The sequence below is a fragment of the Dipodomys merriami genome, unplaced genomic scaffold, assembly GCF_024711535.1.
Source record: "Dipodomys merriami isolate MVZ:Mamm:240054 unplaced genomic scaffold, mDipMer1.0.p SCAF_379, whole genome shotgun sequence".
NCBI classification, from domain to species: domain Eukaryota; kingdom Metazoa; phylum Chordata; class Mammalia; order Rodentia; family Heteromyidae; genus Dipodomys; species Dipodomys merriami.
In genome coordinates this window covers 818205-845283 of record NW_027205370.1, presented here as the reverse complement: position 1 = coordinate 845283, position 27079 = coordinate 818205, and the positions used below count along the sequence as shown (strand labels likewise).

Sequence of the window (27079 nt, the reverse complement as noted above, 5' to 3'; positions counted from 1 at the left end):
TCTGGCGTCCGGTACTTCAACCCCTTCACGGAAGTCAAAGTTGTTTTTCCTTTCCTCCTTCCCCGCCTCTCCCCCCTGCACTCCCCCTCACAGCTTCCCCCCCCCCACCTCCCCCCCGGTCGTCCCCGCGGTGGCCGCCCGCATTCCTTCCCTCCCACCTCGCGGAATTGTGGCGGGAGGAGGGGGGGCGGAGGAGGAAGTCACCGCGCCTGCGCGGAGAGGCCGCTTTCCATCCGGGTCCCTGTCCGTGCGGTGCAGCAGGTCGGTAGGCGGGAAATGGCGACTGGCTGAAGGAGCTGGTTCTGTTGCTGCTGCGGGCTAAAGCGGGAAAGACACCACACGTTGCGCAGTCGGGACTATCGCCGGAACCCGAAGACGCTTCTCTGTCGTCACAGTGAAGGTAATCCCCTTTATCCAGACGTCGCCGCGGCTCCCTGCCTCAGTCCTCCTCTTCCAGGGCCGTCTGTCGGGATCTCCTCCCCTTCTCTGCCCGGTCCTCCAGCGCTCCCGGCGCGGTGGTAGGCATGCACTGTTGGCGCCTTGTCTGTCCGCTGTGTGGAGCCGCTCTGGCCCGGACTTTCCCCTGGGAGCGGAAAGAGCGCTCACTTCCCGCCAGCTTCAGCTCTCGGGCTGAGGCCTGTGTGTTGTGATTTCTGGGGTTAGATTTCACTTTGCTACCCACCCCCACCCCGATCTCACGTTCCTGCTCTCCAGCCCCCCCCCCCCCCCCCGTGGGTCCCCCTTGGGTGATGAAGTTAAAAAGATGGTCTTTTCTAACCTGAGCTCACCTGATTCTCTCCCCGCTTCCCCCCCCCCCCAACCCCGGTATCTCTTTCTAAGTAGGGTGCTTTTAGGGGGGCGTTGCTCATACCTCAGTAATGGTTAATAGCTTTCGAGAAGCCGGAAACTGAGGTTTTACTCACTTCTGTTTGTTTTCTTTACGGTGAAAAAGGTTGGGTTGACATTGCCACCTTTTCAGATCACGAGTGGGTAGTAAAGAACAAGCTCATGGGGGAGGCCTCTGGGTTCCTTAGTGGTCACTGAAGGGTGAATCTTACATATAGTTTTATATTCCTTGCTTTCTTGGCCTGTATGAGTGTTTGCTTTTGCGTTCTTGGCCAGAATTCTGTGGCTAATAATTGCATAAGTAAATCGTGTTTATTTACTTCTCACCCTAGTGGTAGCTGGATGTGTGAGTGATGTTAAGCACTTTTAAGAGTATCTCAGGGAAGCCTGTAGAGAGATACAGCTCTTAAACTATCCTAAGATTTTGAAATGAAATGTACTCAGTAGATGTTCCTCCAAGGCAGGGATTTGTCTTTGGAATGCTAGTAAGGCAGTACCAAGATTACTGCTCTATGTGAGTATACAAATTAGTGACTTGAAATAATAGATTTATCTGCATAATTTTCAGATTGTAGATTGCTTCATATTCTGACTCACTATTCTTTGCTATGTTTTACATTTTCGTTTGCGGTTCAGTAGTTATCCTTTAAAAAGGAGAGGGTAAATGGCAAATTAAAGCTAGTCTTACTTATCTTTTGTTTTTTTAATATAAGGAGCCTCTTTGTTTTTCGGAATTTGTTCTTTTTGATCATGTAGGATTTGGATCTTTATAGTCCCCTCAGTAGTCAAGATTAAAAATTGGTTATTTTATGTATCAGTTGATATTTATTGTAATGCAAGCTTTCAGCTCCATAGGTCCAGTTGAAAGAATGTCCATATTGTTAGCAAGATAAAGAGCGTCACTACTGTTAAGCAACAATATTAGAATTAAGTTTTAGTAATAAGCAGGAACACAAACATCATTATAGTCTTCATTTGGTAGGCTTTGCTCAAGGTCATAAAGAAAGTCAAGGCAAAATGTAGCTCTTATGAGAGGCAGTCATTTATTTATATGGATTTTTTGTTTTGTTTTCTGCTACTATGTTTCTAATTCAGGTCTTAACAGTTGCCATTCCAGATAGTGCTCTACCAGTTGAGCCATGCCTCAAGTTTGGCTTTTTGTTGGTTGTTTGGAGTCTTGTAGATTTCTGTATCCTGGTGGCTTCAAACTGCAATTCTCCATATCTCAGCCTTTGAACAGTTACAGCCATAAGCCACTGCTGTCCACCCTGTGAAGTAGGTAGGATTAAGTTGAACTTTTTTTTTAGAACCAATTAAATATGGGATGGGCGTGGAGATGAAGTCATGTTGGATACTTGTTGAGCCAATTTGTAAGACTGGGCCAAATATATGACTTAAAGAGATCTAAAATAAGTTATTGGGCCAGGTGCTCATGCCTGTAATCCTACCTACTCAGGAGAGTGAGATTTGAGGATTGTGGTTCGTAGTTCGAAGCCAGCCCAGGAAGGAAAGTCTGTGAGGCTCTTATCTCCAATTAACTACCAGAAAACCAGAAGTGGAGCTATGGCTTAAAGTGTTAGAGCACTAGCCTTGAGCAAAAAGAGCACAGGGACAGCATCCTGGTCTTGAGTTCAAGACCTATGACTGACAAAAAAAGTTATGGGTCAATTCTGCCTGTATTTTGATGATGTTTTGGGGAAACTTGATAAAATTTGGGTTACTGATAGCTGAGTGAGCATTGTAGACTACGTCTTTAGAATTCTCCCAAATTCAGTACATCTAGTTTTAATCTTTTCACTATAGATTGAAAGGTTATAAAAACTGTCAAGTGGTGGGATCTTTAGCATTGAATTTATAGCTATATAGAAATAATAGGACTACATAGGAATACCAAGTAGGATGGAAATTATTTTATTTTATTTTTTATATTTGTCAGTTGTGGGGCCTGAACTCTGGGCCTGGGCACTATCTCTGAGCTCTTCAGCTCAAGACAAGTGCTTTACCACTTGAGCCATAGCTCCATTTCAGCTTTTTCTACTTATGTGATGCTGAGGAATCAAACCTAGGGCCTCATACATGCAAGGCAAACACTCTACCACTCAGCCACCTTCCCAGTCCCAGATGGGTATTTTTTCTACATTGTATGTAGAATATCTTGGAAATTTCATTTGTGCTAATAGTAATGTTACACTTTCCTTTTTTTGGGGAGGGGGGGCTGGTCCTGGGACTTAAACTCAGGGCCTGGGCATTGTCCCTGAGCCTCTTTGTGCTCAAGGCTAGTGCTTTACCACTTGAGCCACAGTGCCACTTCTGGCTTTTTCTGTATATGTGGTACTGAGGAATCGAATGCAGGGCTTCATGCGTGCTAGGCAAGCACTCTACCACTAAGTCACATTCCCAGCCCATCCCCTGTTAAGATTTGGAGAAGTTTTATCTTTTCCAAATTAATTTAGTTGATTTTGGTCAAGTGGCATCTTTATAAGATTGGTGTACAACAAAACCCACTTAATTCTGATTTAAGAAACTTGGGCCTATTCAAAAGGATGTACTAGTCTCTAAACCTCTAATTGTAGAATTGTTGAATGAGTAAATGGTATTGCTATTGTAGTCATAGGAAATTATGCTTTAGATTTATGAATTAAAAAATCAACCTGAGCCAGGAGTTGGTGGCTCATGCCTGTAATCCTATTCAAAAGGATGTACTAGTCTCTAAACCTCTAATTGTAGAATTGTTGAATGAGTAAATGGTATTGCTATTGTAGTCATAGGAAATTATGCTTTAGATTTGTGAATTAAAAAATCAACTGAGCCAGGAGTTGGTGGCTCATGCCTGTAATCCTAGCTACTCAGGAGGCAGAGATCTCAGGATTGTAGTTCAAAGTCAGCTTGGGCAGGAAATTCCTTGAGACTTTTTCTCCAGTTAAGTACCAAAAAAGCTGGAAGTGGAGCTGTGGCTCAAGTGGTAGAGTGCTAGCCTTGAACAAAAAAGCTGAAGGACAGCATCCAGGCATTGAGTTCAAACACCCCTTCCCCTAACCACCCCCACCCCCCTCCAAGAGGAAACTGAATTTCTAGATTTGGGAAAGAAAAAAAAAACCACACAACTAATTTTATTTCTAATTTATCAAATTGTTATAAAGCATAAAATGGAAAAGAAACTTGAAGTTAAATATCAAATATCCTGATGGAACTTCATATTGGGTGCACCCTGATATACTTTTTTTGAGGGTTTAAAAAGTTACCTAACCATTTTAAACTAGATTGGCTAAAAGGAGTCATTTGTGTTATTTTGAGGATAAGGATGTCTATCGGTCTGTAAGTCTATAAATAAGACAGGTTGGCCGGGCGCCGGTGGCTCACGCCTATAATCCTAGCTACTCAGGAGGCTGAGATCTGAGGATCGCAGTTCAAAGCCAGCCCGGGCAGGAGAGACCATGAGACTCCTATCTCCAATAAACCACTAGAAAACTGGAAGTGGTGCTGTAGCTCAAGTGGTAGAGCGCTCGCCTTGAGCTGAAGAGCTGAGGGACAAGCGCCCAGGCCAAAAGTTCAAGCCCCACAACTGCCAAAAAAAAAAAAAAAAAAAGACAGGCTTTTGCTCTGTAGTCAAGGCTGTCCTTGAACTTCCTGACCTTGTGCCTTAGCTTTCCAAGTGCTGGTCTTAAAAGAGTACACCATTACACCTGGATCCAGTATGAGAATATTTTAACAGATGTGAAACATGTTAAAACCATACCATTGCAGCTTTAGTTTGCGTTTACTTGGCATATGCCCTAAGGCATGTATAAACCATACATAAATTTGCTAGTGGTGCATGAGTACATTAATTTTTAATATAAACTGTATTAAATTGTAATTGAACCTATATTACTGGTGAAAGTAACCTTTAGGCAGTAATTTAGAAGTATATTTAGATGGGCACTGGTGGCTCCTGCTAATCAGGAGGCTCCTGCTAATAAGGAGGCTGAGATTTGAGGATCATGGTTCAAAACTAGCTTGTGCAGGAAAATTCAGGAAACTTCATCTACAGTTAAGCAGCAAAAAGCTGGAAGTGGAGCTGTGGCTTAAGTGGTAGAGCTTAGCCTTAATCAACTGATAAAGCTTGAGGAGAGTACACAGGCCCTGAGTTTAGGCCCCAGGACTGACACACCACAACCCCCAAATCTAGCCTCCTGAGTAGCTAGGATTACAGTTTCTAGCCGTTTAATTTTTTATATAGATAGCTATGGGTGTCTATATAATTTATATTGTCTTTTAAGTTTTGATTTGTCATTTTGTAACAGTTTTATTTTCCTATCAATGTATGATGTAGCAGTAGGCTGCTACTTCCTTCATTCAGCAAACATAGGTGAGGCAGGGGGCACATTAGTAATTAATAATTAATCTTTCATGCTGGGTCCCAGTAACTCATACTAACTCATTCCTAGCTGCTCAGGAGGCTGACATCTGAGGATTATGGTATGAAGCCAACCGGGGCAGGCAAATCAAGAGACTCTTCAATTAATCAGCAAAAAGACAAGTGGAGATGTGGCTCAAGTGGTAGGTGCTAGCTGTGAGCAGAAAAAGGTGAATGAGAGCAGGAAGCCCTAAGTTGAAATCAGTACAAGTTGAGGGGGTGGGGGTGGAGAATACTTTATATGCAGTGTACTATTTTCTCTTCCTGTTGTTTAGGTAGAAATTAGTGAACTCCAGACCTTAGTGGCAGATTATCAACAGAGTTGATGCTTGTATCATTGTAATATTTATTAACACAAGATAATTTGCCACCATAATTGTCTGCCTCAAAGACTGCGTGGTATCAGGAATTTTCTGGAGAGAAAGGAAAAAAAACTTTTTGATGCCAGCCCCGGGGCCTGCACTCTGCCCTGACTCTCTATCTCCAATGAATCAGCAAAATGTTGAACTGGAGGTATGGCTCAAATGATAGAGTATCTTAGCTGTGAGAAAGCCAAGTGAAAGCTGGAGGCCCTGAGTTCAAGCCCTGAAATTGGCACCAGAAAAAAAACCCACATTGGAAAAACAGTATTTATACCTGGAAAAACAGTATTTATTTTTAAATTTAATTTAATTTTATTTGTGAACATACTGTACAGAGGGGTTACAATTACATGGGCAGGATAATGCATACATTTCTTACCAAGCATTGCAGCCTCCTCCTTTGGTTTACCCTTCACATCCCTTCCCAGCCTCCCCCCTCCACCCAATCCTAGTGTGTCCTCGTCTCCCCCCCCCCCACGTTGTAAAGCTCGGAAAAACAGTATTTATACCTGGAAAATTGTGTTCTTGGATTCTTGTCAGGGTTTAAGTCAATCTAATTAGGAGTGTATCCATTGGCCTCAAGTTTTCCCTTGTTACTTTGTGGTTAGGCTAGGAATTGGAATGTGGGAAGGTATTTCCCAGTTTTTGTATTTTCCTGTGTACCTATGCCTTAGTGGGGGATTTCAATGAGTTCCTGACCTCTTTGAAGTGTGAGTTGATTCTTGCTAGCAGGGTCCTCTTGGTCTAATCCGATCTTGGCTAGGCCATGGCTTCAGGGTGGGGCACTCTCAGTGTTCTTTCCCTTGCAGGGAGAGATTTTGTTCAGGAAGAGGAGTTGCAACCCTAGATAGATGGTGGAGAAAGAATAGGGTTACCTTTTCTTCTTCCTTAAGCACTGTGTTTCCTCAAAGCTGTGTATGATTTGTGGGCAGTGATTCTGTTTTTTATATTTTTTTAAAATAGTGATAATACTGAAGAAACGTAGGGCTTTTTGCCTGGTAGGCAAACGTTGTCAGTGAACTATACCCTCATATCTTCTTATTTTTTGTTTTGAGACAGGATCTCACTGAGTTGCCTAGGTCAGCCTCAGATTTGCCTCCGCACCCAGAGCAGTTGTGATTACAAACATGAGCCATGACTCTGACTACCTCTCCAGTTTTTGTCATCTCTTCTGAATTTTTTTTCCAATCCCACTTATCCTTTCATTCTATTTTCTATTGTGAAATGTTAAGAAAAAATTTAAGTTGTGGATTTTTTTTAGCCAGAATTAACGAGGTGAAATATATTTTGTAATTTGTGTACCTCACAACTTACCACTTGTCTCCTTTTTCTAAAGAAAAAAATATTAAAAATATGATGTAGGGGGCTGGGAAGGTGGCTCAGTGGTAGAGTGCTTGCCTTGCATGCATGAGGCCCTGGGCTCGATTCCTCATCACCACATAAGCAGAAAAAGCCAGAAGTGGAGCTGTAGCTCAAGTGATAGAGCACTATCCTTGAGCTTGAATTGCTGAGGGACAATGCCTAGACCCAGAGTTCAGGTCCCACAACAGACCCCCCCCCCAAAAAAAAAAGTAGAAAGGCAGATTTTACACAGTCCTTTTTTGCATTTTGGCAATTTTCTGTTATCATTATATCCTACCCTTTCTTTGTTCACAGTAGTTTATTTAAAAAATAGTCACAATAAGCCAGGCACCAGTAGTTCAAGCCCTTAATCCTAGCTACTGGGAGGCTGTGATCTGAGAATCACAACCAAAAAGAGAATCTAGCTGTGAATCAAGTGGCAGAACACTAGCATTAAGCAAAAAAAAAAAAAAAAGCTCAGCCAGCAGCCAAGTGCTGAATTTAAGCTCCAGGACCTAGACGTGCATGCGTGTGGATGTGTATGTGCACACACACACACACACACACACACACGTGCACACACACAGACACAGGAACATACATACACAGTAACGATAATAACAGAAGATACTTTTTGTTTTGTTTTTGTTTTTTGTTTTGTTTTTGTTTATGTTCTGGTACTCTGGCATGAACTCTCGGCCTAGGTACTGTCCCTGATCTCTTTTGCTCAAGGCTAGCATTTTACCACTTGAGCCATAGCTCTACTCCAGCATTTTGTGGTTTAATTGGAGTTAAGATTCTCAGACTCTTTCTGCCCTGGCTGGCTTCAAACCTAGATCCTGACCTAGTATTACAGGTATGGTGTCTGGTTGATACTTTGTTTTATTATTGCTATTTTCACTTTCACTGTATCAGAAAGCTTTGCTTACATTCCTATTCATCCCATCAATTTCAGTTTTCACATGTGTACATTGAATACTCTGGATTGCATTCACCCACCCTTGCTCTCATTCATCTCCCCCTCCTCACATTTTTAACAAATGTTCCGGCTTTATAGTATTCCTATTTATTTTGTTAAAACTAAGTTGTTTAAAGGAGTTACACCATTAGAATATACTATAGTGTGTTTCTGTATATATTCATATGGCTGTATATGTTTTCAGATGTTTATAATTTATATCTAGCTTTCACATATTAGAGAAAACGTGCTTTTTGTCTCTCTGAGCCTGATTTATTTCATTTAACATACTTTTTCCAACTCTATTTTCCTACAAATGACATTCTTTCTGATGGATGAGTAAAATTTTATTTTGTGTCATATATATCATTTTCCTTGATCCATTCGTCCACTGTAGGGCATGTGGGCTGTCTATAACTTGGCAATGGTGAACAGTGTGACAGTGAACATGAGTGTTAAAAGTCATAGGTAGTTCACTTATTTTTTTGAGGAATCTTCCCTGTCTTCCATAGTGGTTGCACTAGTTTAGATCCCTACCAACAACATAATAGGATTTCTTTTGACTTATATCCCCACCTGCATTTATTGTTCAGTGTTTCATGATGGTCATTCTTATTGAAGAGAGATAGAATCTCAATGTTGTTGGTGTGTGTGTGTGTGTGAGCCCACGCGCATGGTGTCAGTCCTGGGCCTTTTGCTCAAGAGTAGTCCTCTACCACAGCTTTACTTCTGGCGCTTTTTTTTTTTTTGTAGTTTAGTGGAGATAAGAGTCTCACAGACTTTCCTTCCCAGGCTGGCTTTGAACTCAATCCTCAGATTTTAGCCTCCTGAGTAGCTAGGATTATAGGCCTAAGCTACTGGCACCCAGCTTCTCGGTGTTGTTTTGACCTGCATTTCCTTTATGACCAGAGATGTCGAGCTTTTCTTCGTTTGTTCATTGGCTATTTTTACTTCTGAGAAGTCTCTCTTTAGTTCCTTGGCCCATTTATTAATTGGTTTAGTTTTTGAGCTCTTGAGTTTAGTTCTTGAGCTTTATATTTGGCCTTTGTCATGTGTTACAGCTGGCAAAGAGCATCTATACTTTTTGATTGGCCCTGGATCATGATCTTCCCATATTGGTGGGACAAACACAGGTATGTGCCACTAGGCCTGAGTGTTTTTTTTTTTTGTTTTTTTTTATTGAGCTTCTAACAATGATCTTTCCAACTCCACCTTCCTCAAATCTTCAAAGCTGGGATTACAGGTGTACACTATCACATCTAATTGGAATTTTCTTCCTTTTGCTCAAGGGCAATGCTTTACCTTGAGCCACCGCTCTACTTGTTTTTTTTTTTTTTTTTAATAATAAGAATTTCCCAGACTTTCCTGTCTGGGCTGGCTTTGACCAGCGATTCTCAGATCTTAGCCTCTGAAGTAGGTAGGATTACAGGCGTGAGCCACTGGTACACAGCCTATGTCTTTTGAAGTCCCTGTGCATCCTTTGTTTCCATTCTGGCAGCAGGTGACCAATCAATATTTTAATTTTGTTTTTTTTTCTCTCTGGTAGTACTATGGTTTGAAATCAGGGCCTCACACTTCCTAATGATGTCCACTCTACCACTTCAGTCATACTCCCAGCCCAGTATTTTATTTTAAGTTTTAATGGGTTGAACCCCTAAGACTGGACTATTTTACATGTCTTCAGTCATTTTCTTTAGTCTTTTAATACCTACTTTATATCTATGTGTTATTTTATAAGTTTTTTGATTTCCATTAATTATCTCCATATATTTGCTAAATAGGAATTTTCCTTTTCTAGGGAGTTCTACACTGAAGAAAAAGAAAAAAAAATTTTTTTTTGGTCGGTCTTGGGGTCTGAACTCTGGGCCTGGGCCCTGTCCCTCAGCTCTTCAGCTGAAGGCTAGCGCTCTACCACTTGAGCCACAGCCCCCTCCTGGCCTTTTCTGCTTATGTGGTGCTGAAGAATCGAACCCAGGGCTTCATGCATGCAAGGCAAGCACTCTACCACTGAGCCACCTTCACAGCCCCCAAAAAAGAAATTTTAAGTAAAAAATTTCCTCTATAAATAGTAAATAATAGATGCCTTGCTTGATAAATCCCTTTTAATTCTAGAAAAAAAATCAAATTTTAAAAAGGCAGATAAAAACTCCCTAGTTAAGGAAAAAAAAGTTATTTAGAAAATGGAGACTTATCTGGTAATTCTTTCAAATTTGGCAGGATCTTGGTCCATACCAGTTTCTAAAACATAAATAATCTAGGTGAGTATTTGATAAACAGCAGAAATTTATTTCTTGGATTCTGTGTGCTAGGAATTCTTAAGACCAAGGTGCAAGCAAATTTAGTATCTAATATGTAACCCTGGGTCTGATACATGCCTTTACCTTCCTCTTTTATTTTTTTATTTTTTATTTTTTTGTCGATCGTGGGGCTTGAACTCTGGGCCTGGGCGCTGTCCCTCAGCTCTTCAGCTCAAGGCGAGTGCTCTACCACTTGAGCTACAGCCCACTTCTGGTTTTCTGGTGGTTTATTGGAGATAGGAGTCTCACAGTCTCTCCTGCCTGGGCTGGCTTTGAACTGGGATCCTCAGATCTCAGCCTCCTGATTAGCTAGGATTACAGGCGTGAGCCACCAGCGCCCGGCTACCTTCCTCTTTTATAATGGCACTAATCCAATTCATGATGACAAAGCAATGATCTAATTGCCTCACAAAGGCCATTATCATATAGAGATTATATTTTAGCATAGGATTTAGGGGAGACCAAACATTCTGTTAAAGGGAAGTTATTGTAGGGCTTGAATTCAGGGCCTGGGCACTGCCACTGAGATCTTTTGCTCAAGGCTAGCACTCTACCACTTCGAGCCTCAGCACCGCTTCTGGTTTTCTGGTGGTTTATTGGAGATGGGTCTCATAGACTTTTCTGCCTGGGCCAGCTTTGAACTGTGATTCTCAGATCTCAGGCTCTTGAGGAGGTAGGATTATATGAGTGAACCATCAGTGCCCAGCTGTAATTTCTGTTATTTAAAAAAAATTTTTTTCCTGTGACTGTTAAAACTAGTAAAACCATACCATCTGAGACTTACCAGTGAAGATTCTAATATTTGCTAGGAATTTTATACATTTAGGAGTTTTAAGGGGCTTAGAGACTTTTTTATGTAATTGACCACTATTGTAAACAACTTCATATCTTCTTAAGATATTAAGGTAAATGTGGAAGACTGTTTCCAGAATCCCTCCACAGGTATCAAAATCCATAAACATTTGAATCTACTATATAAAATAGTGTCACATTATCTTTAACCTGCAGATTCTTTAAATCATCTTTAGATTACTTGCTATGTAAGTAGTTATACATTTGGGGTATAATGGCAATAATGAAAAGGTTGAACATGTCAAGTACCCATATCAAATAGATAACTAAAATGTAGTTCAAATAGCCTTGGTGATTTCTTTTTGATATGACTCTAGCCTTTTTTGGTGGTGGTCTTTCTTGATTTTTGTGGTGCTGAGAACTGAACCTAGGTCCTTATGTGTGCTATCCATGTATTATGCACATTTTCTTCCACTGAGCCTCATCTCTAGTCCCAGAATCCAGTTTTGCTTGCTTTGTTTTCTTTTTTTCTTTTCAGTACTGGTGCTGAACTTCAATCTGCTAGGCAAACTCTCTGCCACTTGAGCCACACTGCCAGTCCTCTGTTTTAGTTTTTCTTTTTCTTTTTTTTTTTTTAATGGAGTCTTATGTTTTTTCTAGGACTGGCTGTCATAGCCTTCAAGTAGCTGGAATTATAGCACTTGCCACCTTGCTCAGTTTATTGTTTATTTGTTGAGATATACAGTCTGGATAACTTTTTGCCTGGGCTGGCCTTGCACCATGATTCAACTCAGGTAATTGTGATTGTGGATGTGAGCCACCATGCCTAGCTCTTGAGTCCAGTGTTGGTTTTTGTTTTTTTTTTCTTTTCTTTTTTTACCTGTCCTAGGACTTGAACTCAGGGCCTGGGTGCTATCCCTGAGATTCTTTTTTTTTTTTTTTTTAATTTTTTTTTGTCGGTAGTGGGGCTTGAACTCTGGGTTTGTGCACTGTCCCTGCCACTTGAGCCACAGTACCCACTTACGGTTTTCTATTGGTTTATTGGAGATAAAAGTCACGGACTTTCCTCCCAAGGCTGGCTTTGAACCTCGATCCTCAGATCTCAGCCTCCTGAACAGCTAGGATTACAGGCGTGAGCCACTGGCACCCAGCTCCTGAGATTCTTTCACTCAAGGTTGTCACTCTTACTACCTAAGCCACAGCACCACTTCTGGCTTTTACTGAGTATTGAAGAGTCTTATGGACTTTCCTGCCTGGGCAGGCTTCAAACTGAGATCCTCAGATCTCATTCCTGAGTAGCACAGGATTATAGGCGTGAGCCACCAGTGCCTGGCTGAATTCAGTTTTTAAAGAATCATTGTGGCTGGGAGCCGGTGGCTCATGCCTGTAATCCTAGCTACTCAGAAGGCTGAGATCTGAGGATTGAGGTTCAAAGCCAGTCCAGGCAGGAAAAGCCGTGAAACTCATCTCCAATAAACCACCAGAAATTGGGAAGTGGCGCTGTGGCTCAAGTGGCAGAGCACTTGCCTTGAGCTGAAGAGCTGAGGGACAGTGCCTAGGTCCCAGAGTTCAAGTCCCATGACCAAAAAAAAAAGGATCATTATGTATGGTAATATTGGAATATCTCAAAATAAATGAGTCACTTTTTCTTGTACTTACATGATTGTTATTAGACTTAAATTTTTGGAATTATTCACTAAATCATATTTTTCACTACTGCTTTGTAAGGTCAGAAAGTCAACCATTCCCTACTTTGCTGTTTTCTCAGTGCTTACCTAGATTTGTGCCTCAAATGTAGTTAAATATTTGTAGAATAAATGAATGATTAAACAAATGATAATTTTGGAGTGGGTCAACATCTTAGTGTTGTAAAAAAAAACAGGCACTCCTTGGTATAACTCTCAATTGTAGGATGTAGTATTTCAGAGGTTATTGGAAAGGCTACTTGGGATAATGAGTGTAAAATACAGAGCATAGTGCCTTTCATTTAAAATGTTTATTTCAATCTCCTTAGAGGCCTGAGGTTTTTTTAATTTTAACTAACCAAGTTTTTTTTTTTATCATATAAGCTGATCATATTTGGGAACACTAGGTTGGATTTTAATAGCCTTTGCTATTTTTCTATTATAGTTTTACATGTGGCACCCATAAAAGATGAGGCTGAGAACGCGGAAGACTTCTCAGCAATCAAATCAAATTCAAACACAGCGCACTGCCAGAGCAAAAAGGAAATACTCAGAGGTTGATGATAGCCTGCCTTCAGGAGGAGAAAAACCATCAAAGAATGAAACCGGCTTACTGTCTTCAATTAAAAAGTTCATCAAAGGAAGCACACCCAAGGTAAAGGTTTTATCTCATGCTTACATTAAAAATGTGTTATCTGTAAGCATGAGTAGATAAGAAATTGATATTAGAGTCCATTTTAATGGGATGTCTACATTTTGGTGTTATTTTCCTTTTAAGCTTATGTGCTAAATAGTTCATGAAATTCAAGATGAACATTCCACTAAACAAATTTACTTATCCTTTGTTTTTTTCCGCATAGAATTATGGAAAGGAAAATAAAATGTTCCTTATTTTACTTGAGTTATTTCTAGTTCTTTTATTTCAAGGGAAATTTTTCTTGTTAAATGTTACATACCATCTGATTAGGAAGCTGATTTTTATTTTATTTTATTTTATTTTTGTGCCAGTACTAGAGTTTGAACTTAGACCTTAGTACTGTCCCTTAACATTTTCTCCAACACTAGCATTCTACCCACTAGAGCCAGAGCTCCACTTCTGGCTTCTGGCTGATTCATTGGAGATAATCTTATGGATTCTTGCCTGGTCTGCTTCAAACTGCAGTCCTCAGATCTCAGCCTCCTGAGCAGCTAGAACTACAGACATGAACCACTAGTATATGGCTATAATGTTTCTTTTATCTACCTGAATGCTAACATTGTATAATGAAAATGTATTGAAGCATATGAATTGTATGAAATGAACACTGACCAAGTTATATGCTCCAGATTCGTATGGTGGACTAACTTGACTGGCTTAAGTGTCATTTACTCCCAAGGAATGTAGTCAGTAATAAATACAAGTGCTTTATTCCAGAATTAATTTCAGATTTGATGGTACAACTAGGTTGAAAAGCAGTGTCAGAAATTTTAATGCACTTTATAAATTCAGAGTGTTACTCATCATGAGATTTTATGAGAGAGAGCAAAATAAAACACTATTTTGTCTTATAGTGTAGCTTTTGTTGTAATAAAATTATAACAAAGCTTGAGTGGGTTTGATGGTTCATGCCTGTAATTGTTGCTACTTAGGAGGGTAGAGATTAGGAGGATCAGTGTTCAGGCCAGCCTACCAAAATGTTTGCAGGATCCTCATCTCAACTAGTAAAAAGATGGGAATGATGGCATATACCTGTCATCATAGCTGTTTAGGGTAATGATCATGAATAGAAAGACAATTGTTCCTATAGGAAATGATCCACAGTAACCTGGGCAATATAGAGAGAACCTATCCCAGAAAATAACTAAAGTAAAGCAAAAGGGCTGAGTGTGTTGCTCAAGTGGTAGAACATCTTCCTAGCAAGCCTGACTCCCTGGGTTTGAATCTAGTGCTGCCAAAAAAAATTTTAAGCAAAGTATGAAAAATAACATCCATTGATCAAGATTTAGAAGTAATCTGTGTTTGTATAGGATTTTGTTTGTTTGTTTTTGTGCTGGTCCTTGGGCTTGAATTCAGTGCCTGGACTTTTTTACTTAAAGCTAGCACTTTACCACTTGAACCACAGCTCCAAATCCAGTGTTTTTGGTGGATAATTGAAGATAAGAGTTTCACAGACTCTCCTGCCTAGGCTAGCTTTGGACTGAGATCTTCAAATCTCAGCCTCTTAAGTAGCTGGGATTACAGGTATGAGCTACCTGATCTTGGCTTGTTCATTTATTTTTGTTTCTTCTTTCTAATAATAATTTTAACCTTTTTTTTCAGTATTAGGTTTTGTACTCAGGACCTACAGCTTGCTACTAATATTGTAATTGTTAATTTTAATTTTTAAATTATGACAGTACAAGTATTCTAGTTTATTACATAATATAAAACAAATTTCTTCTGGAAACATGAATTCCTGGCTCTTTAAATTCCCAGTGGGTTGTTATCACTCTCTCTTGATGGGATACTTACTATTTATTAGTTCATTCCTTCAACAACTGAAATAAATTGTTACAGAGTGCTTCCTATCTACACTTACTTTCTAATTGCTTTGGGTTTGGTTTTGTTTTGTTTTGTGGTCTTTTTACCTTTTTTTTTTTCTTTTTTTCCAGAATGAGGACTGAACTCAGGGCTTTGCACTTGCTATGCAAGTGTTCTTCCATAGAGCTAAATCCCCAACTTCCACTCTTTACTTTCTCATCAATTCTTTTTTTTTTCTTTTTTAATTCTTTCACTTGAAAACAGCTACTGTGTTCCCTTTCATGTACAAGTGCAGTCTCTTAATCGTTATCTAGGCTAAATATTTCTGGTTTTTGTTATATGACACTTTATGCTATAGATCACTCTGGTGATCACTGTCATGATCTTCTATTTATAAAGATAATAGCCAAAAATGAAGATAATTTTGTCTTGTGTCATATGACAGGTGTTCATATTTATTCCTTTGACCTAGCCTTTCTTCTATTGTGGTATTATATTCTGTTGTACTTAAAAACAAATCTTGCCAATCATTTTAATCTCTATTCTTTTATTTATTTTTAATTTTTTTAATTTTTTATTTTTTTGGGTCCGGTCGTGGGGCCTGAACTCTGGGCCTGGGTGCTGTCCCTCAGCTCTTCAGCTCAAGGCTAGCGCTCTACCACTTGAGCTACAGCACCACTTCCGGCTTTCTGGTGGTTTATTGGAGATAGAGTTTCATGGACTTTCCTGCCCAAGCTGGCTTTGAACTGCAATCCTCAGATTTCAGCTTTCTGAGTAGCTAGGATTACAGGCGTAAGCCACTGACACCTGGCTCCTATTTTTATATTTTATAGAAGAGAGGAAAAGTGAAATTAGGTAATACACAGTCAATAATAATAGTAATAAATGTAATAATAAATAACTTGCCCAGGATAATAATGATAAAAAAAGAACAGTACAATAATTGCTAGCAGTTACTATGTATCAACCACTGTTCTTAGTGTTTTAAGTGTATTACTTAAGCCTCACAAATGAGGTATATGTACTGTCATCTGTATTATAATACCTATGAGGAAACTAAGGCACATGGTGCTTAATAACTCTTTCAGGGTTACTTAGTTTTAAAGCTAGTTAAGTGTCAACACTGGAAACTACCACCATTTAGTCTGGTTCAGAGACTACACTCTTTTTTTGGGGATGAGGGAGTTTGGTTGTGGGGCCTGAACTCTGGGCCTGGGCTCTGTCCCTCAGCTCTTCAGCTCAAGGCTAGTGCTCTACCACTTGAGCCACAGCGCCACTTCCGGCTTTTTTCTTTTTGCTTATATGGTGCTGAGGAATTGAACCCAGGGCCTCATGCATGCAAGGCAAGCGCACTACCACTGAGCTACCTTCCCAGCCCCAGAGACTACACTCTTATGCATTGTATATAACTGCATTTCTAGCAGGGACAGTTATTTACTGTCATAAAGTAATTAGATACTGTATAGCAGTACATACAGTATTCCAGTCTCTAGTATGCACATTATTTTTGATAAAAGTAAATAAGAATCATATCTTCTTATGCTGCCCACTTTTTCATTTGCTCATTATGTATTATCAGCTCAAAGCTCATTGCTTTTGTTATTTTACAGAAAGTTTTCTCATAGTATTCTGTACATATATCATTATTGTCTTTATGTTTTTTGTTTTTATTTTTTCATTTTTGATAGTGTTGGGGCTCAAATCCAGGGCTTTACACTCTTACCATTGAGCCACATCTCTAGTTGTGAGACAGAGTCTCACTGTGTAGCTCAGACTCCTGCCTCAATCTCCCAAGTGTTGGGTTGTAGGTTCCTAATTACCTTGCCTGGCTCTTCTGCTTGAATGATGAACTTATTTCCACAAGTATCCTTTTTAAGTCCAGATTAGACAACTCCCAGTGCTGTTACTTTGGAATCTTTCATACCTTATCTTTTTCTTTTGGATTTTCGTAACTGTTTGAGTAGAATTGAAATATTTAGGCAAAATTTCTTGCTTTCTCTTGCTTGAGTATTGGTCCTTTCTTAGGCATTTGGCATTGCTTTCTGACTATCTCATGAGGTTTTCTTTTAGAAACTTGCTTACCTGCCTTATTTGTATATCTGTACTATTTTTATTCTTATTTCACTGTTAAGATTTCTAGTAGTGTTCTTGCTACTTTACTTTTTTAATATTGCCTGTGAATTTCTATCTATAATCCTAATTTTGCCATAAAATAGCCATTGTGACCTGGCACTGGTGGCTCACACATGTAGTCCTGCTATTCAGGAGGCTGAGATCGGAGGATCTCGGTTCAAAGCCAGCCTCTTTATCTCCAGTTAACCACCAGAAAGCCAGAAGTGATGCTGTGGCTCAAAGTGGTAGAGACTAGCCTTGAGCACAAAAAGAGTTCAGGGACTATGTTTAAACCTTGAGTCCAAGCCCTATGACCACCCTCACTAGCCTCAAAAAATAGCCAGTGTATGTGTATCATTATCTGTTTTAGCCTAAGAAACAGAGGTATTCTACAGGCTAGAAATCCCAGAAGAAGGTGTTATAGTATTTGATTTGTTCTGAGGGCTCTTGACTTGCTACCCTCTTGGAGGTAGGAGTCTCATAGACTTTCCTGCCTGGGCTTTCTTTGAATCATGGTCTCAGCTCTCAGCCTTCTGAGCAGCAAGGATTACAGGCTTGAGCCATTGGTGCCTGGCAGTTTTTATCTTTTGAGATGTTTTGGCCTCTCTTCCTCCCTTTCACTCTCCTCCATCATTGTCTTCCTCCTCCTCTTCTTTCCTGTCCTTTTCCTACTTGCTCTTCTTCCTCTTTCCTCTTTTTCTTCATTTTCTTCCAGTTCACTTATCTTTCTCCTTTAAAAAAAATTTTTTTTAACCAAATCTCACTATGTGGACTTGGCTGTCTTTGAACTCTTGATTCTCCTGCCTTAGCCTTGAGAGTTCTTGGATTATAGTCATGATCTTCCATGCCTAACTTATTATTTTTTTTGGATCTGGTTGTGGGGCCTGAACTCTGTGCCTGGGCACTGTCCCTCAGCTCTTCAGCTCAAGGCGAGTGCTCTACCACTTGAGCCACAGCACCACTTCTGGCTTTTTTCATTTTGCATATGTGGTGCTGAGGAATCAAACCCAGGGCCTCATGGATTGCAAGGCAAGCGCTCTACCACTGAGCCACCTTCCCAGCCCACTTATTTTTAATTTTTAAATGATAACCTCTAATATGAGCCAGAGAGCTATCTAGGTTTATAGGTTTGCTTTTCCTATTGTGCCCAACTTGACAGTAGCCTTTAGGGATTGGGATTCCCACTTCTCAAGTGAGGTAAACCCTTTGTTTCTTCTTGATAGTTTCTAGTACCTTTATTTTGTATTGTTGGAGACAGCTTTTAAGTTTTTTGTGTTTTTTTTTGGGGGGGGGGGGGGGTCCAGTCATGGGGCCTGAACTCTGGGCCTGGGTGCTGTCCCTCAGCTCTTCAGCTCAAGGCTAGTGCTCTACCACTTGAGCCACAGCGCCACTTCAGGCTTTTTGTTGTTGTTGTTGCTTATGTGGTGCTGAGGAATCATATGCAAGGCAAGCGCTCTACCACTGAGCCACCTTCCCAGCCCCAGCTTTGAAGTTTTTAAAGTTGTCTGGGATATCCAAGTTATCTTGGAGGTCATGTTTGCATTAGTGCGATGGTTACTGAGTTGCAGGAGCATTGAATAGTCTCCCTCAACATGTCCTTCATAGGTTTTGCTGGGCCTATTTTTTTCATAAGCATTGCTATTTTAGGGTTTTCAGAATACAGGAGTTTTAGAAATAATAAGTAATTTTGTTACAGCTATTTGTGGTATAGCAGCCATACTAATAACCTTCTTTTTTTTTTTTTTTTTTTTTTGTCGGTCGTGGGGCTTGAACTCTGGGCCTGGGTGCTGTCCTTCAGCTCTTCAGCTCAAGGCGAACGCTCTACCACTTGAGCTACAGCGCCACTTCCGGTTTTCTGGTGGTTTATTGGAGATAGGAGTCTCACGGTCTCTCCTGCCCGGGCTGGCTTTGAACCGCGATCCTCAGATCTCAGCCTCCTGATTAGCTAGGATTACAGGCGTGAGCCACCAGCGCCCGGCTCACTAATAACCTTCTTCAAGGGGGAGGCTGTGCTTAGTATACTGAACGGCTTATTTACTTATTTTTTCAGAGCCTAGGCAAAGCTCAAGTGGTAGAGTACTAGCCTTGAGCAAAAAAGAAGCTCAGGGACAGCGCCCAGGCCCTGCGTTCACAAGCCCCAGGACTGGCAAAAAACAAACAAACAAAAATCTAATAATAGTCAACTTTAAAAAAATATATTCTAGCTAATATTATTAGTTATTCAAAGCAAAAAGAGGAAAAATTACTCCTGTTGAATAAGAATGTTGATATGTATAAATTAAATACACAGATTTGGATATGTAATTCTTATTAAATGATTTAAGTAGTCTTATTAAGTCAACAAGTAATTCATTGTAGGACAAATATTACAGTAATAGAAAAAATGACTCATGCAATGGATGGAGTCTTTTACAATAAGAAAAATAGTTGTATTAGTGGAGAAAAACAAGCTAAAGCTTGGAAGTTTGTTGTTTTAGTCAATCATATTGCAAGACTAGTATAAACGGATCATATGGACTGATCCAAATAAGGCAGCAAACAGAGATCTTTATTAAGAGGTGGACTCTTTGGTATTAATTTGGGGATCTAAATAATTGAAACTGGCAGTAGGGTGTGGCAGTGGCAGACCTTATATTTTGATAATATGTAAATGCCAACTCATCCAGTAGGGCTTCCTCTTTACTCTGGGTTCTCAAGGAAGAAATAGTCTCTGTTCTTTAGAACAGTTCTATTAGGGAGAAATGTCCAAAAAATGAGAGTACATTATCCAATTCAGTATTTTAGTAGTATGGAAAATTTAGGAAGAAAGAGTCTGAATTGTGGGGATGCTGTAATTATATTTTTGTGCAGTAACTACATCAATACTTGTAAAGAGTACTTAAACACTTTTCTGTTTTTTAAACTACTCTGATATTAATACATTTTGATTTTCTATATTATAAAAACCAGAGAAAAGTATATTTAAAATGTATTTAGATAAAAAGTATATTAAAAATGTATTTTACCACTTAAGAAATGTAATTTGGCCAGGCACTGGTGGCTCATACCTGTAGTCCTATCTACTCAGGAGGCTGAGATCTGAGGATCGCAGTTCAAAACCAGCCTAGGCAGAAAGTCCCTGTGAGACTCTTATCTCCAATTAACTGCTCAAACACTGGAAGTTGGGGCTGGGAAGGTGGCTCAGTGGTAGAGTGCTTGCTGTGCATGGGACCCTGGATTCCATTCCTCAGCATCACATAAGCAGAAAAGGCTGGATGTGGCCCTGTGGCTCAAGTGGTAGAGCACTAGCCTTGAGCTGAAGAGCTGAAGGACAGTGCCCAGCCCCGGAGTTCAGGCACCACAACCAGCAAAAAAAAAACAAAAACAACTGGAAGTGGCACTGTGACTCAAGTGATAGAGTGCTAGCCTTGAGCACAAAGAGGCTTAGGGATAGCACCCAGGAATTGAATTCAAGCCCTACAACCAGCAAAAAAGAAAAGAGAAAGAAAGAAAGAAAGGAAAGAAAGAAAAAGAAATGTAATTTGTATGTCAGAATGATTGTACTCAGTGCATGTTTTTTCATTATATTTTAAGGAAGAAAGAGAAAACCCTTCGAAACGGAGTAGAATTGAACGTGATATAGATAACAATTTGATCACATCAACACCAAGAGCAGGAGAAAAGCCTAATAAACAGTTATCTCGAGTAAGACGGAAAAGTCAAGTAAATGGAGGTTTGTTCATATTTAGATATTGTGTTTTTTAAGTATAAGCAGAGATTTCTCACCACTCAGGTTACAGAAAAAAAAAGCCAAAAATTTTACTTTGAGCACCTTTTACTTCCTTTTGTAATGTATGTTGTGTTAATAACAAAAAGCAAAATAAAAATTAGTCTTCTTTTTTAAAAAGTGTACTTTGCTGGGTGCTGGTGGCTCATGCTTATAATCAATCTTAGCTACTTAGGAGGCTAAAACCTGGAGGATTGTGTTTTGAAACAAGTATGGGCAGAAAAGAATGAGCTTCTTATTTCCAAATAACCAGCAAAATACTTGGACTAGAGTTGTGGTTCACATGGTATAGCTGTGAGCAAGCAAGCCAGCCAACAGCTTGAGGCCCTGAGTTAAGCCTTGGCACCAGCACCAAAAGAAATTTTTTTAATGTATTCAAATAAAGACTTACAAACAAGACTTACATGTTTCATTATAAAAGTGTGTATAGATTGAGGCTTAAGGTATATGTCAGTGGTTGAGCCCTTACCTAGCCATTTGTAAGCTCTGGGTTGCACATTGTATTATGATTTCCATCATCAAAAGTAGAATTGATGCTAGAGACTGGTGGCTCATGCCTGTAATCCTAGCTACTCAGGAGGCAGAGATCTGAGGATCACAGTCCAAAGCCAGCCTGGGCAGGAAAGTCTGTGAGACTCTTATCTCCAACAAACTACTCAGAAAAGGCTGGAAGTGGCATTGTAGCTCAGGTGGTTAAGCACTAGCCTTGAACAAAAAAAGTTCAGGGGGATCAAGCCCCAGGATTGGCACAAAAAAGAAAGAATTGGTATGGAGCAACATTTTATCTCTTAATAGGCTCATTTCCTAAAGCAGCAGTAATTGTGCCAACTTAATTGAAATGTGTACAAAAGTTTATTTCTGGGTCATGTTATTTTAGGTCAGTAGTTCTTAAGTACAAGTGATATGTTCCCACTGGTTAGTAGTTTATGTCTAGATCTCTTTAGTTGTCACAACCTGTGGAGAGGTTGGAATAAATATCAAGCCAAGAATGTGACAGGGATGCTACTAAGCATCCTACAGTGAGCAACATAGAACAACTCCTCACAGCTAAGAATTACCAGGCATAAATGCCACTAGTACTAGATGTTGATAAATCCTGTCAGTAATTTATTGTTTAGCTGTAAATCTCCTCAAAGTCAAAATGGAAGGGAAAAACATTAAAGACAAGCAGACAAAGCTTTAAAGAACAAAACTTTTAGAGAACATGGAGTTCTTTTTTAATCAAAGGTCTCTAAACACAACAGTAATAACTTCTTCCTTAGCTCCCCAGTGCAGTATGATGTTATCTAAAGTGACTAGTGTCTAGAAAAAGGAACAGAAAAGAGAGAAATAAGCATTTTAAGAAATGTGGTAAAAGTAAAAGTTGTTGAGGATCAAAGGGAAGTTAAAAACAATGTTTGACTTTATATTTCCAAAATATTTATGATTTTTTTTTCTATTTAAAAAACAACTTGTTGGGGGCTGGGAAGGTGGCTCAGTGGTAGAGCACTTGCCTTGCATGCATGAGGCCCTGGGTTCGATTCCTCAGCACCACATAAGCAGAAGAAAAAAGCCGGAAGTGGTGCTGTGGCTCAAGTGATAGAGTGCTAGCCTTGAGCTGAAGAGCTGAGGGACAGCAGCCAGGCCCAGAGTTCAGGTCCCATGACCGGACCCAAAAAAAAACAAAAACAAAAACTTGCTATTCTTTGTAACACACTGAAATAGGGCAATACCTGTGAACAATTTTTTTTTATTGTTTGGGGTGGTGCTTGGAATAGAGCTCATTACCTTGTATATACTGAGTTTGTACATATTACGTGTACCTTGTTGTACATAATAAGCTTGTCCTGGGCTGTACCACTAGCCCTGAAATGTTACCTTTGTTTTTTGGTGGAGTTGTGGATCTAACCTTGGGATTTGTATGTGCTTAGCAAGTGCTGTACCATTAAGGTAGTATTCAGCCCATCTAAGTAAATGTTGACATGACTGTGTACAGTTTTCTGCTTCATAGTAGAATTTACTGCCTTTATTTCACTTAGCTGTAATTTATTAGTGATAGGTATGTGGGAAGATTTTTGAAGTAGGCAGCTTCGAGAAATGTGAACAAAACCCAATATTTGTGGTCTTGGTAATTTCTTTCTTTCCTTACAAAGAATTATCTTCATATTGTGTTGTATCATGTTGATCTGAAGTTTCTGTCTATATAATTCTAGATTTAAAATTTACTTTGAAAATCTCAGTAAATATTAGCATGTGTAAAGCATAAGATCCCCAAATTTATAAGTGACTTACCTCAGAATTTTTTAGTAAACATTCTTGAATATTAGCATTAGTCTGCTTAATGAAGTAAGTTGTTTTTAAATTAGCTATAGCTTATATCTGAAAGTCATTGTTTTCAAGATAATGACTTTTTCTTTTGTTTCTTAGAAGCTGGTAGTTATGAAATGACAAATCAACATGTAAAACAAAATGGGAAATTGGAAGATAATCCTTCCTCTGGAAGTCCTCCAAGGACTACATTGTTGGGGACCATATTTTCTCCTGTCTTCAACTTTTTTTCACCAGCAAATAAAAATGGTAAGTGTATAAATCTTTTTTATATAGTAAGTAGCAGCAGCCATAATTAGCGATTTAAAAAAATATATCCTTTATATGTTACTGGTGTATTTCATCTACTTCTTGTATTTATTTACAACCTTAATAAAATATGTAGTTCATTGAAAGTACTTTTTTAATAACTAAAATATTTTAAGTTATGTTTAATCCTGTTATTGTGAACTCAGCTTCCATTTTCTGAAAACTAATTGATAGACTTTGGCCTAGAGGGACCTTTTTAGTGTGTTGGGATGAAACATTTTGAATATTATGGGTCATTAAAATGGAATTCATTGAAAATCTTTGATTCAAGCCATGTGACTTTTTTTTTTTTTTTTTTTTTTTTTGGGTCCATTCGTGGGGCCTGAACTCTGGGCCTGGGCGCTGTCCCTCAGCTCTTCAGATCAAGGCTAGCGCTCTACCACTTGAGCCACAGCGCCACTTCCGGCTTTTTTCTTTTTGCTTATGTGGTGCTGAGGAATTGAACTCAGGGCCTCAGGCATGCAAGGCAAGCGCTCTACCACTGAGCCACCTTCCCAGCCCAGCCATATGACTTTTTTTTCCCTTGTACTTAAACTTGTACTTAAACTTGGGGCCTCATGCTCTTGATTGGCTTACTAGTATATGCGTGGCACTCAGCACTTGAGCCAAGCATCCTACCTAGCTTTTTTCTGGATTATTAGAGAAAGAATCTCTTGAACTTTTCTGCCTCGGCTGGATTTAATGGCTTCAAATCTCAATCCTCTAATCTTAACCTCCTGAGTAGCTAGGATTTATAGATATGAGGCACAGACACCAGCTCCATATGATGATTATAGCAGTTGTTGGTTTTTTGCTTTTTTTTTTTTAACATTTGGTTATTTTTTTCCTCCAAAGGGATTTTTTTTCTTCTTTTTTTGTTGGTTGTGGGGCTTGAACTCTGGGGTTGGGTGCTGTCCCTCAGCTCTTCAGCTCAAGGCAAGTGCTCTATGGCGTGAGCCACAGCACCACTTAAGCTTTTCTGGTGGTTAATTGGAGAGTTTCATGGCTTTTCCTGCCTGAGGTGGCTTTGAACCACGATCCTCAGATCTCAGCCTCCTGAGTAGCTAGGATTACAGGCGTGAGCCACTGGCACCTGGCTTCCAAAGGGATTTTTGATACAGAAAAGTAATTAATTCAACTTAGAGTTAGATTATAAAAAAAACTATCCTGCTAGGCACCAGTGGCTCGTACCTGTAATCCTAGCTACTCAGGAAGCAAAGATCTGAGGATTGCTGTTTGAAGTCAGCCTGCGTAGGGAAATCCATGAGACTCTTATGTATAGTTAAGCAGCAAAAAGCAAGAAGTGGAACTGTGGCTCATGTAGTAGCCTGAGATCCTGCTGTTTATGCCTCCCATTTAGCTGGGATGACAGGCACATGCCACTGTGCCCAGAAGGTCAGCTTTCTATTTGGGCTGGCCTAGAACTGATCTTTTTTTTTTTTTTTTTTTTTTTTTTTAATCTCTACCTCTTGAGTAGCCAGGATGATAGGTGTGAACAACTTGTACTTGCTTCTGTGTCTTCTAATAAAAAGGGAATACTTAGTTTATTCTTAGATAACTACTTCTGCTTGAAAATTTACATTTTCCACATTGCCTAGAATGCTTAGTGTTTGGATTGGGAGAATCACAAGCTGAGGATAATGAACATATATAAATGCCTATTATATAATGTTTACTAGTAATTGATATTTGGTTTATGACTAGAAGTTCTGAATTGCTGTTATTTGACTACAAGCCAGGCACAGTGGCTCACACCTGTAATTCTATTTATTAGGGAAGCAGAGATCTAGAGGCTTATGCTTCAAGGCCAGCCCAGAAAAGAAGTTAGTGATACTCATCTCAGCCAATGGGTGACTGTGGATGGTCAACCCAGCTTATGTGGGAAGAGTAAATAGGAAGATTGTGGTCTAGGGCAGTCCAAACATAAACATTAGGCTCTATTCAATAACTAAAAATTAAAATTTAGGCATGGCTCAAGGGTGCTTAGTATGTAAGAGGCCCTGAGTTCAACTTATACAACCAAAAGTAAATAGATATACTGCATAAATTAATTCTAAACAGTCAAAAGCTTAAGGAAAAACTTATAAATACTTCTATAATAGTTTTTATTACTCATTGAAATGCCTAAAAAAAAACCTCACTAAACAGTTGAATTCTCAGCTTTGCTCTTATGAATTATTAGTCTAGTAAATAAGTTTTACAGTGATGATTGCCTCTAGTTTTTCTAAATGACTGATAATATACTGAATTTGATTTCAGGAACATCAGGATCAGATTCCCCAGGGCAAGCTGTGGAAGCTGAAGAGATAGTAAAACAACTTGACATGGAACAAGTGGATGAGATCACTACCAGTACTACTACATCAACTAATGGAACAGCTTACTCAAATCAGGCAGTTCAAGTGAGGCCATCAATGAATAATGGTTTAGAAGAAGCAGATGAAACAGTTAACCGTGATATCCCACCCCTTACAGGTGAAGAAAATTTCTGTTTTTAATACATCTTTGTGAACATTTATAAAAATACAGGATTTTTTCTCTCTTAAAAGGGCAGATTAAATGCAAAATTATTTCTTCTTTGAGGTTAAGAAAAATTAAAATTGGAAATAGAACTTTATCCCAAAGCCAATATGTACACTAGTCTTAGACTTTTATATCTGAGCTTTCTATCTAGATACAGGCATCTCGTAACTTTAGACTTATTTCATACATACATGCCTAGTGCCTAAAGGACTTCTGTACTAGATTACCCTGTTACCTTAGTTATGCAGCCTAACTCTGGAATGTTACAAAGACCTGGTGTAATTGTTTATTCCCAAGTCAGTTGCCATTGAAATACAGAAAAAAAATGAAAACAAGAATATATTACCTTTGAGAACTGTGGTGGAAATTCATAAGAGATGTAGCATGAAACTTTAAACTATTTTAATTTTAATTTTTTATTGTTTTATAAAGGTGATGTTCAGAGGTGTTAGTTACGTAAGTCAGGTGAAGAGTACATTTCTTTTTGGACACCTGTTCACCCAGCTTTTCTCTCCTATTCCCACCCACCGGTTGTATGAACTATTCTTAAACATGAAATAAAACTAAGAGGAAGCTGAGTGCCGGTGGCTCACGCTGAAATCCTAGCTACTCAGGAGGCTGAGATCTGAGGATGGCGGTTCAAAGCCAGCCTGGGCAGGAAAGTCCATGAGACTCTTATCTCCAATAAACCACTAGAAAACCAGAAGTGGTGCTGTGGCTCAAGTGGTAGCGCTCTCACCTTGAGCTGAAGAGCTGAGGGACAGCACCCAAGCCCAGAGTTCAAGCCCCATGACCAACCAAAAAAACAACAACAACAACAAAAAAAACTAAGAGGAAGTAGAGCTGTGGCTCAAAGTGGTAGAGTGCTAATTTTGATCTCAGAGGCTCAGGAGCAGTGCCCAGGCC

At 39.5% G+C, this 27079-nt stretch overlaps 1 protein-coding gene and 1 long non-coding RNA gene across 4 annotated transcripts in view; one reads left to right on the top strand and one right to left on the bottom strand.

The window, feature by feature from the left end:
- LOC138804905 (uncharacterized) overlaps positions 1-280 on the bottom strand; it is a 40182-nt gene extending 39902 nt beyond the window's left edge. Inside the window, exon 1 of the long non-coding RNA XR_011365377.1 lies at positions 205-280. This is a non-coding gene — a long non-coding RNA (uncharacterized lncRNA). The remainder of the gene's footprint in view (positions 1-204) is intronic.
- A 33-nt stretch (positions 281-313) lies between these two features.
- Positions 314-27079, top strand: part of LOC138804900 (CTD small phosphatase-like protein 2) — a 64210-nt gene continuing 37444 nt past the window's right edge. Inside the window, exons 1-5 of one of the 3 annotated variants that reach the window (XM_069989425.1) lie at positions 314-400; positions 13123-13332; positions 20863-21001; positions 23465-23611; positions 25910-26125. In XM_069989425.1, coding sequence (XP_069845526.1) covers positions 13147-13332; positions 20863-21001; positions 23465-23611; positions 25910-26125 — 688 coding nt within the window. In that variant the 5' untranslated portion in view covers positions 314-400; positions 13123-13146. Of the gene's footprint in view, positions 401-436; positions 519-13122; positions 13333-20862; positions 21002-23461; positions 23612-25909; positions 26126-27079 lie in introns of those variants that run through there. The other 2 variants (XM_069989423.1, XM_069989424.1) reach the window with 2 other exon arrangements.